General features: G+C 44.6%; 1 protein-coding gene across 3 annotated transcripts in view; it reads left to right on the top strand.

Annotated features, from left to right (window-relative positions):
- Positions 1-19,445, top strand: part of BEND3 (BEN domain containing 3) — a 50,159-nt gene that overhangs the window by 11,702 nt on the left and 19,012 nt on the right. For 2 of the 3 annotated variants that reach the window (XM_054557939.2, XM_024249194.3), the window contains exons 2-3: positions 5,908-5,955; positions 6,449-6,651. In XM_054557939.2, coding sequence (XP_054413914.2) covers positions 5,919-5,955; positions 6,449-6,651 — 240 coding nt within the window. In that variant the 5' untranslated portion in view covers positions 5,908-5,918. Of the gene's footprint in view, positions 1-1,261; positions 5,825-5,907; positions 5,956-6,448; positions 6,652-19,445 lie in introns of those variants that run through there. The other variant, XM_054557938.2, reaches the window with a different exon arrangement.

The raw sequence follows: 19,445 nt of genomic DNA, 5'->3' as shown, positions 1-19,445 counted from the left end.
TGGAACCAACTCCCTGAGGATACTAAGGCATGACTATATTACCTGATAAAAAATGGGGAAAAGCCACATTATGTATCTTCCCTCTTAAAATGAACTCTAAAAAGATGAAGTGTCCTGTAATGTGTAACTCTTTCCAGCCTTTCTATCTCTTTGTGGTGTGGTTCTTCTAAGCAGCAGTGGATGGTTCTCACTTCTCTGCCTTTTCCTTGCCTTTCTTCACAGCCTTTCTTCCCTCCTCAGTGTCCCTTCCACTCAAGCCAGGTGCATGCTGGTAGTCAGGATTCAGATTCATCCGGATTCCAGCATGAAGCATAGAAGTAGCCCTAAGCCCTGCAAGTTACTGGATTTATGTAGCTGATTTAAACAACTTATCCATTGTAATTTGATATTTGAGTGGCTAAAGCATCTTGTTATTTCTGAACATTTGGGATTATCCTCTTTTTTGTGCTTTTTGTAAACTGAAGGCTTTTCTGATGACCTTCTAATCTTTCTTTCACCCACGTGCCCTGAATGGAAGATTGAACAGTGCCTATCTCTCTCTGTGCAGAAGGATAGAGACTAGTAGGCATTTAAATAAAATTATATATATTCCTGTGAGCTCTGCAACATTTAAAACCTTTCTGTACCAATGACAGTCATTTTGCCTGGGGCTTCCTAGGCTATTTGTTTAAGAAAAACACAGGAGCATTTTCACTTATTAAATTAACCACCGGAGATTGGTCTTGTTTGGGAGTTGCTCTCTCATGTCTTGAAACCTGTGGTATTTTAACCCCAGGCAGCTGCAACCTTCATGGGTCTCATGGACACACGTCTCCTTCTTTTGTTTAAACTTCCCCTTGGCTTGGTCAAGGGCTTCTCTCTTCTTCTTTTTTCTTTTTTGAGACGGAGTCTTGCTCTGTCGCCCAGGCTGGAGTGCAGTGGCACGATCTCGGCTCACTGCAAGCTCCGCCTCCCTGGTTCATGCCATTCTCCTCCCTCAGCCTCCTGAGTAGCTGGGACTACGGGCGCCTGCCACCATGCCTGGCTAATTTTTTTTTGTATTTTTTTTTTAGTAGAGATAGGGTTTCACCGTGTTAGCCAGGATGGTCTCCATCTCCTGACCTCGTGATCCGCCCGCCTCATCCTCCCAAAGTGCTGGGATTACAGGTGTGAGCCACCACGCCCGGCCTGATCTTTTTTCTTTGTTTTTTCTTTCTTTCTTTTTTTTTTTTTGAGACAGAGTTTCGCTCTTGTTGCCCAGCCTGGTGTTGAATGGCGCGATCTCGGCTCCTCGCAACCTCCGCCTCCTGGGTTGAAGCGATTCTCCTGCCTCAGCCTCCTGAGTAGCTGGGATTACAGGCATCGCCACCGCGCCCGGCTAATTTTGTATTTTTAGTAGAGATGGGGTTTCTCCATGTTGGTCAGGCTGGTCTCCAACTCCCATCCTCAGGTGATCCACCCGCCTCGGCCTCCCAAAGTGCTGGGATTACAGGCGTAAGCCACCGTGCCTGGCCTCTTTTTTCTTTTTCTTTTTTCCTAGGGTTAGCTCAGCTGTCTGAGGGACATAGAACAGACATCCGTTGGGGAGAAAGTTGATTTTGGGGAACGTGTGGATGTGTTGACTGTCCCATAATTTGAGGTTTGTGGTGGGAGGCATGAGAACGTTTTGAAAGTGAGAATGTCAGAATGAGAAGTTCTCCAGAGTCCAGAAGGCAAAGGGAATGCTCACAGCAGCCTTTAGGAGGCGGGTGCTGTGGTAGTTGGGTAGTTGTGGCAGCGCCTACGTAGCCTATAGTCCGGCAGGTGAGAGGAATGTCTGTGGCATGCTAGGCATCTGGGTGCTGGGTGTCCACCCAGGAGGAGCAGAGCTTGTGACCCTCATCTGGGCAGGTGACCAGGAAATGGAGGTAGCAGTGTGCTCCCCATCCCCTTTCTGCCCAGCTGTGACGTTGTTGATGTGCTGTCCCTGCGTCAGCTGGGGATGCAGGGAGTGGCCTACACATCCCTCTTGTAGAAGCTTTTCTGTATTATGGGATGGAGTCTGTTTCTACGCACGGAGCAGACTGACTTTCCAGAGTGCTAATGGAGGCAGAAGGAGACGTGGTTTCCTGGTGCTGTTGGACAGAGGGACTCAAATCTGGAAACAGGCCCATGGTTCATCAGAGGATAATAATAGAGTGAAGACTCTATTATTTCCTCCCTGGCTGGCTGAGGGAAGGCACAGAAAGACTCCATTTGAATCCAGGTTCTGCCACTCAGTGATGTGACACTGGAGGAGTTATCTGTCCTGGGTTTCTCTATTTGTTGAAATTGGAACTAAAATAGCTCAGGGTGAGGCACACACATGCAGTGGCCAGCCCAGTGCCTGGCGTGAAGTTGGTGGGCTGCAGATGTTACAGGGGATGCTTACCTCACTCCCCACTGCGCAAGCCAGGGGCAGGCGCGAGGTTTCCAGGCCTTGCAAATGGGAAATTCCCCAGCTTCTTAATGAGCGAAGCTGATTTGCTGGCCTGGAGGGAAGGGGCCCACCATGCTGTGTTCTGGGCTACTTCTGGGCTAACCTAGCATCTGTCACTAGTCTATAAATGGACACGGAAGTGTTTTCCAAAGCACAGGCACTTGGTGTCTTGAATGCCCAGGCAGCCACACCAGCACCCCTTCCTCCCACCTCAGCTGCATGAGGCCCCTGGGGTCTCTGCCCACTGCAGGTGGCTGAGATGTGTGCTCTTCCTTCATCACTTTCTAGGGGCTCAAAATTCAGAGGCCAAATTGCCTGCTGTAGGGTCACATGGTGGTGGTTCAGAAAATAGCCTCCTTCCAACCCCACTGGAAACAAGGAAAAATAAAAAAACAGAAAATAGGCTTTCTGCTCACCAAACCACATTCCCAGCAGGCTCCATGTGGCAGCCTGGACTCCAGCCCTGCACTGCTCCCTATGTGATGGGCCTGCCAGAGACACATGGTTGGGCGAATATAATGGCAGATAAATATACTGCCCTTCTCAACCACCCATGGCCCTGTCTGCTGTGTTCTCTCATCGACACCTGTTTTGTTTTGTTCTAGTATTTGCCCATCCTTTTAATGCTTTCCACTTACTAGAATCTTTGACTCTTTGCAATTTTTCTTTCACCATGACCCTTTTCCTCCCCAGATAAACCAACCGCTGTCTCCTCCCTCTCTGCCTTTTCTCTGCCAAATGTAATTTGTTTTGTAAAGTATGTCCGCCTCTGACAGTCATCGTTTCGCCCCATCTGTTCTGCATCTCAGAACTCCCCTTGATTGTCAGGAATGGGTTATGTGACCATGGCAGTTTCCAAGGGCAGGGGCATTCAGGTGACCTGCAGTGTGTTTCCTTGAGAGGCCTCCTACCAGGCTGGGAATCCGGTCTTGAATTTCTGCCTGGCATTGTCCAGCCCTCCTAGCCACTCAGAGACACCCAGCTCAGATGATGGTGATCCAAAGTGAGGTGTAGTTCCTTGAAATACAGTGGAAGGAGTTGCTAAAATTTACCTCTGGTAAATAGTTCTCGGACCCTTGAAGTTGACTTATTATTTGTTTTCTGTCAATATCACCCTGTATGTAATGTTTTTTCGGCAGGAGATGGCTTGGTGAGTAGGAATTATTTTCACTTTCAAATAAATCTCATTTTGGTTTTCATTCCTCTGAAAATTAGCAATACAGGGATGAAAAGAATTATGCCTGTCTTGCACTATTGTGCACTGTTCTTGCACTAAAAATAGTGCTTCACATCATAAGCACTGTACGTGTTGCCATTATTAGTAACCTTTGCAGTGATGATTGTGCTCATGGATCACCCAGACACACTCTCCCTCTTGCTGCCATCCCCGCCCCATTCACCCGTCTAAAACAGGTGCTGTATGTCAAACACACACCTTTCTGTGGCCACTCCATGAATGGTTCACTGAACATTTTAGATGGCTTCACACTTACAGAGTTTCTTTTTTTTTTGAGACAGAGTCTCACTCTGTCGCCCAGGCTGGGGTATAGTGGTGTGATCTTGGCTCACTGCAACCTCTGCCTCCCAGGTTCAAGCAGTTCTCCTGCCTCAGCCTCCCAAGTAGCTGGGACTATAGGCGTGCGCCGCCATGCCCAGCTAATTTTGTATTTTTAGTAGAGATGGGGTTTCACCATGTTGGCCAGGCTGGTGTTGAACTTCTGACCCCAGGTGTTCCGCCCACCTCAGCCTCCCAAAGTGCTGGGATTACAGGCATGAGCCACCATTCCCGGCCAGAAATTTCTTAAGAGATACTTCTTGGTCCTGCTCTCCACTCATCCTCAACCAAAATGAGAACTCTGTGTTTGTAGTCAGCTTAATCAGTTGTGGGGATCACAACTCCCAAGTGTCAACATTAAAGGTTGCAATGTATATTCTCCAAATGTTACTGCCTTTGTATCTTATACTATTTATGTACATGCTGTCATGGTATTGGGAGATATCAGAGACTTAGTGGTAATTTTGTTTGTTTTGTTTTAGTGGTACTTTGCCTTATGGTGTCAGTTCCATTCCAGCTGGGGCAGGCAGGTTTTGCTTCAGACCCTGCAGCCTGGAACAGAGCACTGCCCCCCTTTCTTGCCTCATTCCCTCACCTGGTCTATTTGGATCAGATTGTGTAGAGCTCCAAAGCCCTACACTTAAAAATCCATAGCACCACCGGGCGCAGTGGCAGACACCTCTAATCCCAGCACTTTGGGAGGCTGAGGTGGGCGGATCATAAGGTCGGGAGATCGAGACCATCCTGGCTCACACGGTGAAACCCCGTCTCTACTAAAAATACAAAAAAATTAGCCGGGCGTGGTGGCGGGTGCCTGCAGTCCCAGCTACTCAGGAGGCTGAGGCAGGAGAATGGTGTGAACCCGGGAAGCGGAGGTTGCAGTGAGCCAAGATTGCGCCACTGCACTCCAGCCTGGTGACAGAGCAAGATTCCGTTTCATAAACAAATAAATGAAATAAAGTATTGTATTTAGCCCAGTAAGTCCAAAATATTATCATTTCAACATGTAATCACTATAAAACAATTATTAGGGCTGGGCACAGTGGCTCACATGTGTAATCCCAGCACTTTGGGAGGCCAAGGTGGAAGGATCGCTTGAGGAGTTCAAGATCAGCCTGGTCAACATAGTGAAACCGCATCTCTACAAAAAATTTTTTTTAATTAGCTGTGGGTGGCGGCATGTGGTACCTGTAGTCCTAGCCATTCCAGAGGCTGAGGCAGGCGGATTGCTTGAGCCCAGGAATCAGAGGCTGCAGTGAGCCATGATAGTGCTACTGCACTCCAGCCAGGGTGAAAAGAGTGAGACCTTTCCTCTAAAAAAAAAAAAAAAAAGAATTACCAGTGAGATATTTTGCATTTCTGTTACTAAGCTAAGTCTGAGATTTGGTGTGTATTTTACACTTATAGCACATCTCCATTGGACTAGCCACATTTTGAGTCCTTGGTAGCCAGGTGTGGCTAGTAGCCACCTTCAGGTCATGGGCAGCACAGTTCTCCTGACAACTGTAAGTCCTAAGACTTCAGGATCCATGGCCCCCATCCTTCAGCCTATTTGTTTCGTGGCTGGAATTTATAAGCATGGACTTAAAAGAGATAATTAAAATTGGGGTCTTTTTTAAGAGTTGATTTGTTCATGTAATGTTCCCATGGCTCAGTAAGTGGCTATCAGTGGATGCTACAAGACACGTTCTGCTCACATAAAGTTCTGGAGAAGAGCTCTCAGCAGGGATGCACAAGGCCTGGCTGCTTCTGAGTGTCTGCAGACAAGATTAGGAGGACACATGCTTCTACAGTGCTATGCTGCTCTGTTACCTAGAGCCAGGGTTGGGAGGGTAAGAGGATTTTCTGTGGGTAGAGAAAATTAAGAAATAAATCAAGCAATAAGTCAATACATTGTCTTTGTCTTTTTATTTAGCGGAATAGAAGATGAACTCAACTGAATTCACCGAAGATGTAGAAGAAGGTAAAAAAAAATGCCCTTTTTAAAAAATGTTTTTAACTAAATACTTTTGATCAGGTCATACATTCACATGGTCCAAAAATATACAAAGTTATATAGTGAAAAGTCCCCTCCACCCACACACTTGTTCCCCGGTTGCCATCACCCTCCACCCACACACTTGTTATAAGCACCTTGTGTCGCTTTTTAAAAATTACTTTTTTAAAGCACAAAAAGATAATATTTTATGTCTCTCCTTCCACTGCCTTCCCCCCCAAAAAAGATGTTTAAACCAATTTGAACTAAATGCTCTTGGAACATGGCTTTATTGTACATTACTAGTGCGGTGAGATAAAGATTGCATTGTTGGAAAGCACAGGTTTGTTATGACTAGACATCATTATCTCAGCACTGGTGTCAAAGGGCGGCCCACAGACACCCTGCTGCTCGGAGAACCCTGCTGATCTCTGAGCAGCCCTGGTTTTTCCCACTGAGCCCTATTTCTTCTCTGACACAGTTCTAAAAAGTATCACTGTGAAAGTGGAGACAGAGGCCGAAGATGCTGCTCTGGACTGCTCTGTGAATTCCAGGACTTCTGAGAAGCACTCTGTGGACAGCGTCCTCACTGCCCTGCAGGACTCCAGCAAACGAAAGCAGCTGGTCAGCGATGGCCTGCTAGACTCTGTCCCTGGCGTGAAGAGGAGGCGGCTGATCCCCGAGGTGAGGGCCTGGCTGCTGTCACTCTTTGCTCGGGCTCTAACCCTCTCTGATTCCATGCTGAATCTCCCTCTTGTTTTGGGCATCCCGGCAACTGCTGAACGCTTGGGCATGGGAAGGTTTCATTTAAGCTATCCCATCTCTGGCTTCAGTTTCTCGAAAGTGTCTGTCTTTAACTGGAATTGTTGTTTGTGTTTGGATTCCTGGTGGGTAAAGGGAGCCTTCACATTGCAGCTGCTTTTTGCGTTATTTTGCTGTGTTTTGTGGGGGAAAGCAGGAGCTTGCTGATAGTGAGGACGGTTAACGTAAGCCTACCACACTTGACATAGTAGCTGATTCTTGCAAAAGTAGGGCATTAGCTGGAGGTCAGGTCTTTTCCTAAATTAAATCTATCGTTCACTTATTTAAATAGAGACTGGATCTCACTATGTTGCCCAGGCTGGTCTTGAACTCCTGGCCTCAAGTGATCCTCCTGACTTGGCCTCCCAAAGTGCTGGGATTACAGGCGTGAGCCATAGTGCACAGCCAACTCTTTGTTTAATTGGTTTGTTTTAACTCTCCCCTGTTGGATGTTAGGGCAGATCCAAACAAATTACAAAGTTATACATTTTAGGGATTTGGTTAGGCTTTAATTTGCATAATGATGAGACTAAGATTTTAACCAAGATTTAAATATACATGTTTATAGTGAGGACCTACATTCCACATCATGGAACATTGAGTGATAGGTTTGTTGGGTTTTTTTCTTTTTTTTGAGACGGAGTTTTGCTGTTCTTGCCCAGGCTGGAGTGCAGCGGCGCGATTTCAGCTCACAGCAACCTCTGCCTCCTGGGTTCAAGTGATTCTCCTGCCTCAGCTTCCCGAGAAGCTGAGATTACAGGCATGCACCACCACACCCGGCTAATTTTATATTTTTAGTAGAGACCGGGTTTCTCCATGTTGGCCAGGCTGGTGTCGAACTCTTGACCTCAGGTGATCCACCCGCCTTGGCCTCCCAAAGTGCTAGGATTACAGGTGTGAGCCACTAAGCCTGGCCCCTAGATACATTTGTTACAACTGATGATCCCCCATTGACACATTATTGCCCAAAGTCAGTAGTTTACATTAAGGCTCACTCTTGCTGTTGTATAGTCTGTGGGTTTGGACAAATGTATATACCATTTGTAGTATCATAAAGAGTAGTTTTGCTGTCCTAAAAATCTGTTATGCTCTGTCTGTTCATCCTTCACTCCCATATAACCCCCAGCAACCACTGATCTCTTTACCATCTCCATACTTTTATCTTTTCCAGAATGTCGTGAAGTTGGAATCATACAATATGTAGCCTTTTTAGATTGGTTTATTATACTTAGCAATATGCATTTGAGTTTCCTCCATGTCTTTTCATGGCTTAATAGCTCATTTTCTTTTAGCACTGAATTATATTCCATTGCCTGGATGTACCAGAGTTTATTTATTCATTTACCTACTAAAGGACATCTTGGATGCTTGGATGCTTCCAAGTTTTGGCAATTATGAATAATGCTGCTATAAACATCCATGTATAGGTTTTCATGTGGACATAAGTTTTCAGCTCCTTTGGATAAACACTGAGGAATGTGATTATGTTTAGTTTGGTAAGAAACTACCAAACTGCCTTCCAAATTGGCTGGACCATTTTACAGTCCCACTAACAAGTTCCTCTTGCCTCCACATCCTTGAAAGCATTTGCTGTTGTCAGTGTTCTGGATTTTGACCATTCTAATAGGTATGTGGTAGTATCTTGGTTTTTTTGTTTGTTTAGTTTAAAAAATTTTTTTTTTGCAGAGATGAGGGTGGTCTCACTATGTTGCCCAGGCTATTCTCGACCTCCTGGCCTCAAGCGATCCTCTTGCCTCAGCCTCCCAAAGTGTTGGGATTACAGGCATGAGCCACTATGCCCAGCAGTTGTGTTTTTGTTTATGTTGTTGTTTGAGATAGGGTCTCTCTGTTGCCAGGGTGGAGTGCAAAAGCAGTGGCACAGCTAGGTGTGGTGGTTTAACACCTGTAATTCCTGCACCTTGGGAGGCTGAGGCAGGTGGATTGCTTGAGTCCAGGAGTTCCAGATCAGCCTGGGCAATGTGGCAAAACCTTGCCTCTACAAAAAAAATACAAAAAAATTATCCAGGCGTGGTGGCACACACCTGTAGTCCCAGCTACTCGGGAGGCTGCGGTGGGAGGATCGCCTGAGTCTGGGAGGTCAGGGCTGCCGTGAACCATGGTTGTGTCACTGCACTGCACTGGGTGACAGAGTGAGACCCTGTCTCAAAAAAAAAAAAAAAAGCAGTGGCACAGTCAGCTCACTGTAATCTCAAACTCCTGGGCTCAAAGGATCCTCCTCTTTTAGACTCCCAAGTAGCTGGGACTACAGGCATGCCAGCACCATGCCTAGCTAACTTTTGAAGTTTTTGTAGAGATGGAGTTTGTTGTTCGTTTTATTTATTTATTTATATATGAGATGGAGTTTCGCTCTTGTTGCCCAGGCTGAAGTGCAATGGTGCGATCTCAGCTCACCACAACCTCCGCCTGCTGGGTTCAAGCAATTCTCCTGCCTCAGCCTCCCGAGTAGCTGGAATTACAGGCACGCACCACCATGCCCGGCTAATTTTGTATTTTTAGCAGAGACGGGGTTTCTCTATGTTGGTCAGGCTGGTCTCGAACTCCCAACCTCAGGTGATCCACCTCCCTCAGCCTCCAAAGTGCTGGGATTACAGGCATGAGCCACCACGCCTGGCTGTTGTTCTCTTAATTTGTGCTTCCCCAACAACATATGATGTGGAGAATCTTTTTATATGCTTATTTGCCAGCAGTATAGCTTTTTTGGTGAAGTGGCTATTAAGATTTTTGGCCCATTTTAATTTTTATTTTATAGAGATAGCATCTTGCTATGTTGCCCAGGCTGGTCTCGAGCTCCTCGGCTCAAGTAACCCTTTGGCCTCAAGCCTTCGAAAGTGCTGGGATTACAGGCTTGAGCCACCACACCTGGCTGGCCCATTTTAAAATTGGGTTTTGTTCTTATTGTTGAATTTTAAGAGTTCTTCATATATTTTGATTAACTGTCCTGTATTTTGGTTAACAGTCCTTTATCAGGTATGTCTTTTGCAAATATTTTCTCCCAGCCTGTGGCTTGTCTTTTCATTCTTTTGACAGTGTCTTGTAGAGCAGAAATGTTTACTTTTAATGAAGTCCAGTTTATTAATTCTTTCATAGACTGTGGCTTTGGTATCATATCTAAAAAGTTACTGCCAAACCCAAGGTCATCTAGATTTTCTCTGATGTTATCTTCTAGGTGTTTTATAGTTTTTCATTTTACATTTAGGTTTGTGATCCATTTTGAGTTGATTTTTGTAAAGGGTGTAAGGACTATGTCTAGATTGACATATTTGCATGTGGATGTCCAGTTTGGTCCAGTAAAATATGTTGAAAAGACTGTGTTCCATCGTATTGCTTCCGTTGACTGTCTTTATGCAGTTCTACTTCTGGGCTCTCTGTTCTGTTCTGTTCTATTGAACTATTTGTTTATCCTTGCCCCAGTACCACCTTGTCTTGATTACTGTAGCTTTATGGTAAATGTTGCAGTCAGGTAGTATCAGTCTTTTAACCGGGGTTTTTTTTTTTTTTTTTTTTGAGACGGAGTCTCGCTCTGTCACCCAGGCTGGAGTGCAGTGGCGTGATCTTGGCTCACTGCAAGCTCTGCCTCCCAGGTTCACACCATTCTCTTGCCTCAGCCTCCTGAGTAGCTGGGACTGCAGGCACCTGCCACCACGCCCGGCTAATTTTTTTGTATTTTTAGTAGAGACGGGGTTTCATCGTGTTAGCCAGGATGGTCTCGATCTCCTGACCTCATGATCCGCCCGCCTTGGCCTCCCAAAGTGCTGGGATTACAGGCAACTGTGTTCTTTTCTTTCACTATTGTGTTGGCTATTCTGGGCTTTTGTCTGTCCATATAAATTTTAGAATTAGTTTATTGATAACAGCAAAATAGCTTGCTGGGATTTTGATTGGGATCATATTGAATTTATAGGTCAAAGTGGGAAGAACTGACATCTCGAAAATACTGAGTCTGCCTCTTTATGAGCATGGAATGTCTCTCCATTTATTTAATTTTTTAATTACTTTCATCAGTTTTGTACTTTCCCTCATATGCATCTTGTATACATATATATTTTGTTAGGTTTATAACTTAAGTGTTTCATGTTTTTGGAGTCCTGATATAAATGGTATTGTGTTTTTAATTTTAAATTCTACTTGTTTATTGCTGGTGTATAGGAAATAAAATTGACTTTTGTATATTAACCTTGTGTACTACAACCTTCCTATAATTGCTTTATTAGTTCCAGTTGTTTTTTGGTTGATTCTTTTGGATGTTCTACATAGAGAATCATGTCATGTGCAAAGAAAGTTTTATTTCTTCCTTCCCAATCAGTATACCTTTCATTTCATTTTCTTTTCTTATTGCATTAGCTAAGACCTTCAGTAAAATATTGAAAAGGAATGGGGAGAGGGAGACCTCCTTGCTTTGTGCCTGATCTTCATGGGAAACCTTCTGATTTCTCACCATTAAGTACGATGTTAGCTGTGGGATTTTTGTAGGTGTTCTTTTTCAAGTTGAGAAAGTTGCCCTCTAGTCCTAATTTACTGAGAGTTTTTGTTATGAATGGTGTGGGATTTTGTGAAGTGCTTTTTCTGCATTTGTTGACATGATCATGTGATTTTTCTTCTTTACCCTGTTGCTGTGGTGGATTTCATGAACTGATTTTTAAATGATGAATCCCTTTGCATGTCTAGGATAAATCTAAGTTGGTTATGGTATATAAAATCTTTTTTTTTTTTTTGGAGACAAGAGTCTCACTCTGTCGCCTAGGCTGGAGTGCAGTGGTGCCATCTCGGCTTACTGCAAGCTCTGCCTCCCGGGTTCAAGCAATTCTCCTGCCTCAGCCTCCCAAGTAGCTGAGACTACAGGCACCTGCCACTACACCTGGCTAATGTTTTGTATTTTAGTAGAGATGGGGTTTCACCATGTTGCCCAGGCTGGTCTCCAACTCCTGAGCTCAGGCAGTCCGCCCACCTCTGCCTCCCAAAGTGCAGGGATTACAGGCGTGAGCCACTGTGCCTGGCCTCAGTTCTGTTAAACGTGAGGCTGGCCACGTGGAAGACAAGACAGAGTGACGACGCAAATCAGTCTCCTGCTGATGTTTTATTGAGGGTTTTGCATCTGTGTTCATGAGAAATATTGGTCTGTAGCTTTTTTTCTTGTAATGTCTTTGTCTGGTTTTGGTATTAAGGTAATGCTGGCCTCATAGAATGAGTTAGGAAGTAGTTTCTCTACTTCTGTTTTCTGAGACTGTAGAGAAATTGTATCATTTTTCCCTTAAATGTTTGGTAAAATTCACCTTTGAACCCATTTGGGCCTGGTACTTTGTATTTTGGAAGGCTATTAGTTACTGATTCAATTTCTTTAATAGATATAGCCCTATTTGGAATGTCTCTTCTTCCATGAGTTCTAGAAGATTGTGTCTTTTAAGGAATTAGTCACTTTCCTCTAGGTTATCAAATTTGTGGACATAGAGTTAGTCATAGTGTTCCTTTATCATTCTTTCAATGTCCATGGGGTCTGTAGTGGGATCTCTCATTTCTGACAATATTAATTTGTGTCCTCTTTCTCTCTCTAAGTTAGCCTGCTAGAGGCATATGGATTTTACTGATCTTTTCAGAGAAACAGATTTTGGTTTCATTGATTTTTTTTATCTATTGATTTCCCGTTTGCAATTTCATTGATTTCTACACTAATTTTTTTTGTTTCTTTTCTTCTGCTTACTTTGGATTTAATTTGCTTTTCTAGTTTTCTCAGGTAAAAGCTTAGATGCATTTTAGATCTTTTCTGTTATATGCCTTCAATACTATATATTTTCCTCTAACCACTCTTTTTGCTGCATTTCACAAATTTTGGTAAATTGAGTTTTCATTTTTTTTCTTTTTTTTTTTTGAGACGGAGTATCACTCTGTTGCCCAGGCAGGAGTGCAGTGGTGCAATCTTGGCTCACTATAACCTCTGCCTTCCGGGTTCAAGCAATTATCCTGCCTCAGCCTACTGAGTAGCTGGGATTACAGGTGCCCACCACCATGCTTGGCTAATTTTTGTATTTTTAGTAGAGACGGGGTTTTGCCATGTTGGCCAGGCTGATCTCGAGCTACTGACCTCAGGTGATCCACTGCCTCTGCCTTCCAAAGTGCTGGGATTACAGGCGTGAGCCACTGTGCCTGGCCTAATTTTCTCTTTTTTTAGCATGTTAATTATACTTTTTTCTTAAATATTTTTTTCTTTTTTTTAATGGTTGCCCTAAAGTTTGCAACATATATTTACAACTAGTCCAAGTACATGTTCAAATAACCCACCACTTCAGGAATGGTGTGAGTACCTTATAATAACAAAAGAGTCCAAATTCCTCCCTCTTCTCCCTTGTATTATTGCTGTCACTCATTTATATATGAGTGCATCCACACGCGCGCGCACACACACAAGCATATATAGTTGACTACATTGTCACTGTTATTATTTTGAACAAAGAGTTGTCAGATCAGAGTAAGAAAAATAAAGTTTTTATTTTACCTTCAGTTATTCCTTCCCTGATGCACTTTCTTTCTTTATGTAGATTCATGTTTCTGACCTCTGTCATTTTCTTTCTCTCTGAAGAAGTCCTTTGAACATTTCTGGCAACAAACTCCCTAATTTATTTATTTATTTATTTATTTATTTATTTATTTATTTGAGACAGAGTCTTGCTCTGTCGCCCAGGCTGGAGTGCAGTGGCGCGATCTTGGCTCAGTGCGACCTCCACCTCCCAGGTTCAAGTGATTCTCGTGCCTCAGCCTCCCCAGAAGCTGGAATTACAGGCACATGCTACCACACTCAGCTAAGTTTTGTGTTTTTAGTAGAGACAGGGTTTCTCCATGTTGGCCAGGATGGTCTTGAACTCCTGACCTCAAGCAATCTGCCTGCCTTGGCCTCCCAAAGTGCTGGGATTACAAACATGAGCCAGTGCACCTGGCCTCTGTAGTATAATTTAAAATCAGGTAATGTGATTCCTTCAATTTTGTTCTAGGATAGCTTTGGATATTCTGGGTCTTTGGTGGTTCCGTATAAATTTTAGGATTATTTTTTCTATTTCTGTGAAGAATGTCATTGGAATTTTGATAGGGATTGTATTAAATCTGTAGTTGGCGGCCAGGCGCAGTGGCTCACGCCTGTAATCCCAGCACTTTGGGAGGCTGAGGTGAATCATTTGAGGTCAGGAGTTCAAGACCAGCCTAGCCAACATGGTGAAACCCCATCTCTATTAAAAATACAAAAATTAGCCATGCACAGTTGTGCGTGCCTCTTATCCCAGCTACTCAGGAGGCTGAGGCAGGAGAATCACTTGAACACGGGAGGCAGAGGTTGCAGTGAGCCAAGATCATGCCACTGCGCTTTAGGCTGGGCTACAGAGCAAGACTCTGTCTCAAAAAAATAAAAATAAAATCCTTTTTTTTTTTTTTTTTTTTTTTTCGAGACAGAGTCTTGCTCTGTAGCCCAGGCTGGAGGCTGGAGTGCAGTGGCATGATCTTGGCTCACTGCAAGCTCCGCCTCCCGGGTTCACACCATTCTCCTGCCTCAGCCTCCCGAGTAGCTGGGACTACAGGCGCCCATCACCATGCCTGGCTAATTTTGTTTTTGTATTTTTAGTAGAGACGGGGTTTCACCATGTTAGCCAGGATGGTCTCAATTTCCTGACGTCGTGATCCACCTGTCTCGGCCTCCCGAAGTGCTGGGATTACAGGCGTGAGAAAAAAAATAAAGTCTTTAGTTGGCTTTTGGTAGCATGGATAATATTTCACTTTAACAATATTGATTTTTCGAATCATGAATGTGGAATATCGTTCCTTTTTTTGTGTCTTCTTCAATTTCTCACATGAATGTTTTAACGTTTTCATTGTGGAGATATTTCATTTTTTTTTTTTGAGACGGAGTCTCACTCTTTTGCCCAGGCTGGAGTGCAATGAGGCGATCTCGGCAACTTCACCTCCTGGGTTCAAGTGATTCTCCTGCCTCAGCCTCCCAAGTAGCTGGGATTACAGGCACCCACCATCACGCCCAGCTAATTTTTGTATTTTTAGTAGAGACTGGGTTTCGCCATGTTGACCAGGCTGGTCTCCAGCTCCTGACCTCAGATGATCCACCCGTGGTAAGTGGTAAGATTATAGGCATGAGCCACCGCTCCTGGCCGAGATCTTTCACTTCTTCGGTTAAATTAATTCTTAGATACTTTATTTTTATTTGTAGCTATCGTAAATTATATTACTTTCTTGATTTCTTTTTCAGATTGTTCACTTTTGGCACATAGAAATACTCCTGGTTTTTGTATGTTGTTTTTGTATCCTGCAATTTTACTGCATTTGTCAGTCCCCTTCCTTCTTGTTTGCACAGTTTCTAAGGAGAATGTAGGTATAATTCTTATCTTTGCTCCTCTATAGGTAAAGTGTTTTGTTCCCCACCTTACTGCTTTCAGGATTTTTTTTAATCTTTGATTTTCTATAGTGTGAAAACAATATGCCTAGGTATAGTGGATTTTTTTGTTTTGTTTTGTTTTTCGTGTATCATGTTTGCTATTCTCTGAACCTCTTAGATCTGTGGTTTGGTATCTTACCTTAATTTAGGGAAATTCTCAGTCATTGTGGTTTCAAATATTTCTTCTGTTCCTTTCTCTCTTTCCACGTATTCCCATGGTGTATATGTAACACCCTTTGTAACACCTTTTGTAGTTATCCCACAGTTCTTGGGCAGTCTGTTCAAATTTTCCAGTCTTTTCTCTTTGCTTTTCTGTTTTTGAGGTCTCTATTAAGATATCCTCAAATGCAGAGATTCTTTTTTCAGCCGTGTCCAGCCTACCAAAAAACCCATCAAAAGGATTCTTTTATCTGGGTGTGGTGGCACATGCCTATAGTCCTAACTAGCTACTTAGGAGGCTGAGGCAGGAGGATTGCTTGAGGCCAGTAGTTTGAGGCTGCAGTGAGCCAAGATTGCACCACTGTATTTCAGCCAGGCAGGGGAACAAAGCAAGAACCTGTCTCTAAAAAAAAAAAAAAGGACTCTTCATTTCTATTACAGTGTTTTTTTTTTATCACTAGCATTTCTTTTTTATTGTTTCTTAGAATTTCAGGTCGAGTGTGGTGACTCATGTTTGTAATCTCAGCACTTTGGGAGGCTGAGGTGGGAGGATCATTTGAGCCCAGAGTTTAAGACCAGCTTTGGCAACATAGCAAGACCCTGTCTTTAAAAAAAAAAAAAAAAAAGTATTTTCATTTGTGTGTCCACTGACCATCTGTTTTTTATGTTTGTTTGTTTGTTTTGAGATGGAGTCTTGCTCTGTTGCCCAGGCTGGAGTGCAGTGGCACAATCTCAGCTCACTGCAACCTCCGCCTCCCAGATTCAAGCAATTATTCTGCCTCAGCCTCCTGAGTAGCTGAGATTATAGGTGTGTGCCACCATGCCCGGCTAATTTTTGTATGTTTAGTAGAGATGGGGTTTCACCATGTTGGTCAGGCTGGTCTCAAACTCCTGACCTCGTGATCCGCCCGCCTTGGCCTCCTAAAGTGCTTGCGCCTGGCTGACCATCTGTTCTTGCATGTTGTCTACTTTTTCCATTAGAGTCCTTGGCATATTAATCATAGTTGTTTCACATTCTCTGTTTGATAATTCCAGCATCCCTACCACCTCTGAGTCTGGTTTGGTCTTAGTACGCCTTGTAGTTTTTTCTTTTCTTTTCTTTTTTGAGATGGAGTTTTGCTCTCTTACCCAGGCTGGAGTGTAGAGGCGTAATCTCTGCTCACTGCAACCTCCACCTCCCAGATTCAAGCAATTCTCCTGCCTCAGCCTCCCAAATAGTTAGGATTACAGGCGTTTGCTGATTTTTGTATTTTTAGTAGAGACGGGGTTTTGCCATGTTGACCAGGCTGGTCTCGAATTCCTGACCTCAAGTGATCCACCCGCCTTGGCCTCTGAAAGTGCTGGGATTACCGGCCCAGCCTTGTAGTTTTTTTTTCTTTTTCTTTTTCTTTTTTTTTTTTAGACAGAGTCTTGCTCTGTCGCCCAGGCTGGAGTATAGCAGCGCAGTCTCTGCCCACTACAACTTCCGCCTCCCAGGTTCAAGCAATTCTCCTGCCTCAGCCTCCCGAGTAGCTGTGACTACAGGCGTGTACCACCATGCCTAGCTAATTTTTGTAGTTTTAATAGAGACGGGTTTTTACCATGTTGGCCAGGATGGTTTCAATCTCTTGACCTTGTGATCCGCCCACCTCGGCCTCCCAAAGTGCTGGGATTGCAGGTGTGAGCCACTGTGCCCAGCCAGTTTTTTCTTAGTAACCAGACATGGTATCCTGAGTGCAAGGAACTCCTGTGAATAGTCCTTCAGTAATGTCGGGGGAGAGGAAAGGGGAGGGCAGCATTCTCCAGTCCTGGATTTGGTCGGTCTTTTTTCTTTTTTTTTTTTAAGACAGAGTCTTGCTCTGTCGTCTGGCCAGAGTGCAGTGACGCGATTTCAGCTCACTGCAACCTCTGCCTCCTGGGTTCAAGCGATTCTCCTGCCTCAGCCTCCCAAGTAGCTGGGACTATAGGCGCATGCCACCACGCATGGCTAATTGTTGTATTTTTAGTAGAGAGAGGGTTTCACCATGTTGGCCAGGATGGTCTCGATCTCTTGACCTCGTGATCCGCCCACCTCAGCCTCCCGGGGTGCTGGGATTACCAACATGCGCCTGGCCAGGTCTCAGTCTTTTAGCAGCCCTGGATCTCTGAACTGTAAACTTCACTTGGACTTCGTTGTTCCTCCATTCCTCCCTTAAGTGGGACAGGATGAGTCAAGTGGGCTGATGTTGGCTGTTTCTCTTCCTCCAGGTAAAAGGCAGGAGCTGGAGTAGGGTATCTCCCTTCTGGTCAGGTAGGCTCTGATAAAACCCCTGCAGGTTTAGCTCACGTTAAATAGTTCTCCGGAGGGCAAGCCTTAAGAAAAGAGAAGGCGGCCAGGCGCAGTGGCTCATGCCTGTAATCCTAGCACTTTGGGAGGCTGAGGCAGGTGGATCATGAGGTCGGGAAATCGAGACCATCCTGGCTAACACGGTGAAACCCCGTCACTACTAAAAATACAAAAAATTAGTCGGGCGTGGTGGCGGGCGCCTGTAGTCCCAGCTACTCAGGAGGCTGAGGCAGGAGAATAGCATGAACCTGGGAGGCAGAGCTTGCACTGAGCCGAGATCATGCCACAGCAGTCCAGCCTGGGCGACAGAGTGAGACTCTGTCTCAAAAAAAATAAAAAAATAAAAAATAAATAAAATTTAAAAAGAAAAAAAAAAGAGGATGCTCTGATATTTCAGATTGGTTCCCTTTCCCCTCCCCCTGCCAGAAGTAAAAGGGGATTTTTCTCTAATATTCGCTGTGAGAACCTGGTAGGGTTCTTGGAGGTAGTGTGTCTGGAATTTATTCCTTCTGGTGGGTTCTTAGTCTCGCTGACTTCAAGAATGAAGTCGCGGACCCTCACAGTGAGTGTTACAGCTCTTAAAGATGGTGTGTCCAGAGTTTGTTCCTTCAGATGTTCAGATGTGTTGGGAGTTTCTTCCTTCTGGTGGGTTCGTGGTCTCGCTGACTTCAGGAGTGAAGCCGCAGACCTTCGCAGTGAGTGTTACAGCTCTTAAAGGTGGCGCATCCAGAGTTGTTTGTTCCTCCCAGTGGATTCGTGGTCTCGCTGACTTCAGGAATGAAGCCACAGACCCTCGCGATGAGTATTACAGCTCATAAAGGTAGTGCGAACCCAAAGAGTGAGTGAGGAGCAGCAAGATTTATTGTGAAGAGCGAGAGAACAAAGCTTCCACACCGTGGAAGGGGACCCGAGCGGTTGCCGCTGCTGGCCTGGGTGGCCAGCTTTTATTCCCTTCTTTGGCCTGCATCCTGCTGATTGGTCCATTTTACAGAGCGCTGATTGGTCCATTTTACAGAGCGCTGATTGGTGTATTTACAGTCCTTTAGCTAGACACAGAGCACTGATCGGTGCGTTTTTACAGAGCGCTGATGCGTTTTTACAGAGTGCTGATTGGTGCGTTCACAATCTTTTAGCTAGACACAGAGTGCTGATTGGTGCGGTTTTACAGAGTGCTGATTGGTGCTTTTTACAGAGTGCTGATTAGTACGTTTACAATCCTTTAGCTAGACACGGAGTGCTGATTGGTGCATTTTTACAGAGTGCTGATTGGTGCGCTTACAATCCTTTAGCTAGACACAGAGTGCTGATTGATGTGGTTTTACAGAGTGCTGATTGGTGTGTTTACAATCATTTAGCTATACACAGAGTGCTGATTGGTGTGTTTTTACAGAGTGCTGATTGGTGCATTTACAGTCCTTTAGCTAGACACAGAGTGCTGATTGGTGTGTTTACAATCCTCTAGCTAGACAGAAAAGTTCTCCAAATCCCTACCTGACCCAGAAACCCAGCTGGCTTCACCTCTCAGTAGAACCCACGAAAGTGTGGGGCCTGTGCTGATTGGGTAACCTTGGAGATTTTAACTCTCAGACTTGTCCACACTGCGTCTCCAGCAATTCCTCAGTTGCAGTTCAGGTTTCCCTGCCCTAGCCCTGGTTCCTGTGGAAGTCTGCTCTCTGGTGTCTGCTGTGGTAAGCTGGGAGTCTCTGTACTCACCCGTCTGTTTCGACAAGTCTGGGGGCAGTGGTTTGCCCTGTGACCTTACCGGTCTTA

Source organism: Pongo abelii, chromosome 5 (genome assembly GCF_028885655.2).
Source record: "Pongo abelii isolate AG06213 chromosome 5, NHGRI_mPonAbe1-v2.0_pri, whole genome shotgun sequence".
Classification (NCBI taxonomy): Eukaryota; Metazoa; Chordata; class Mammalia; order Primates; family Hominidae; genus Pongo; species Pongo abelii.
Note: the sequence above shows the minus strand (reverse complement) of the source record. Positions and strands in the feature narration are given on the sequence as shown.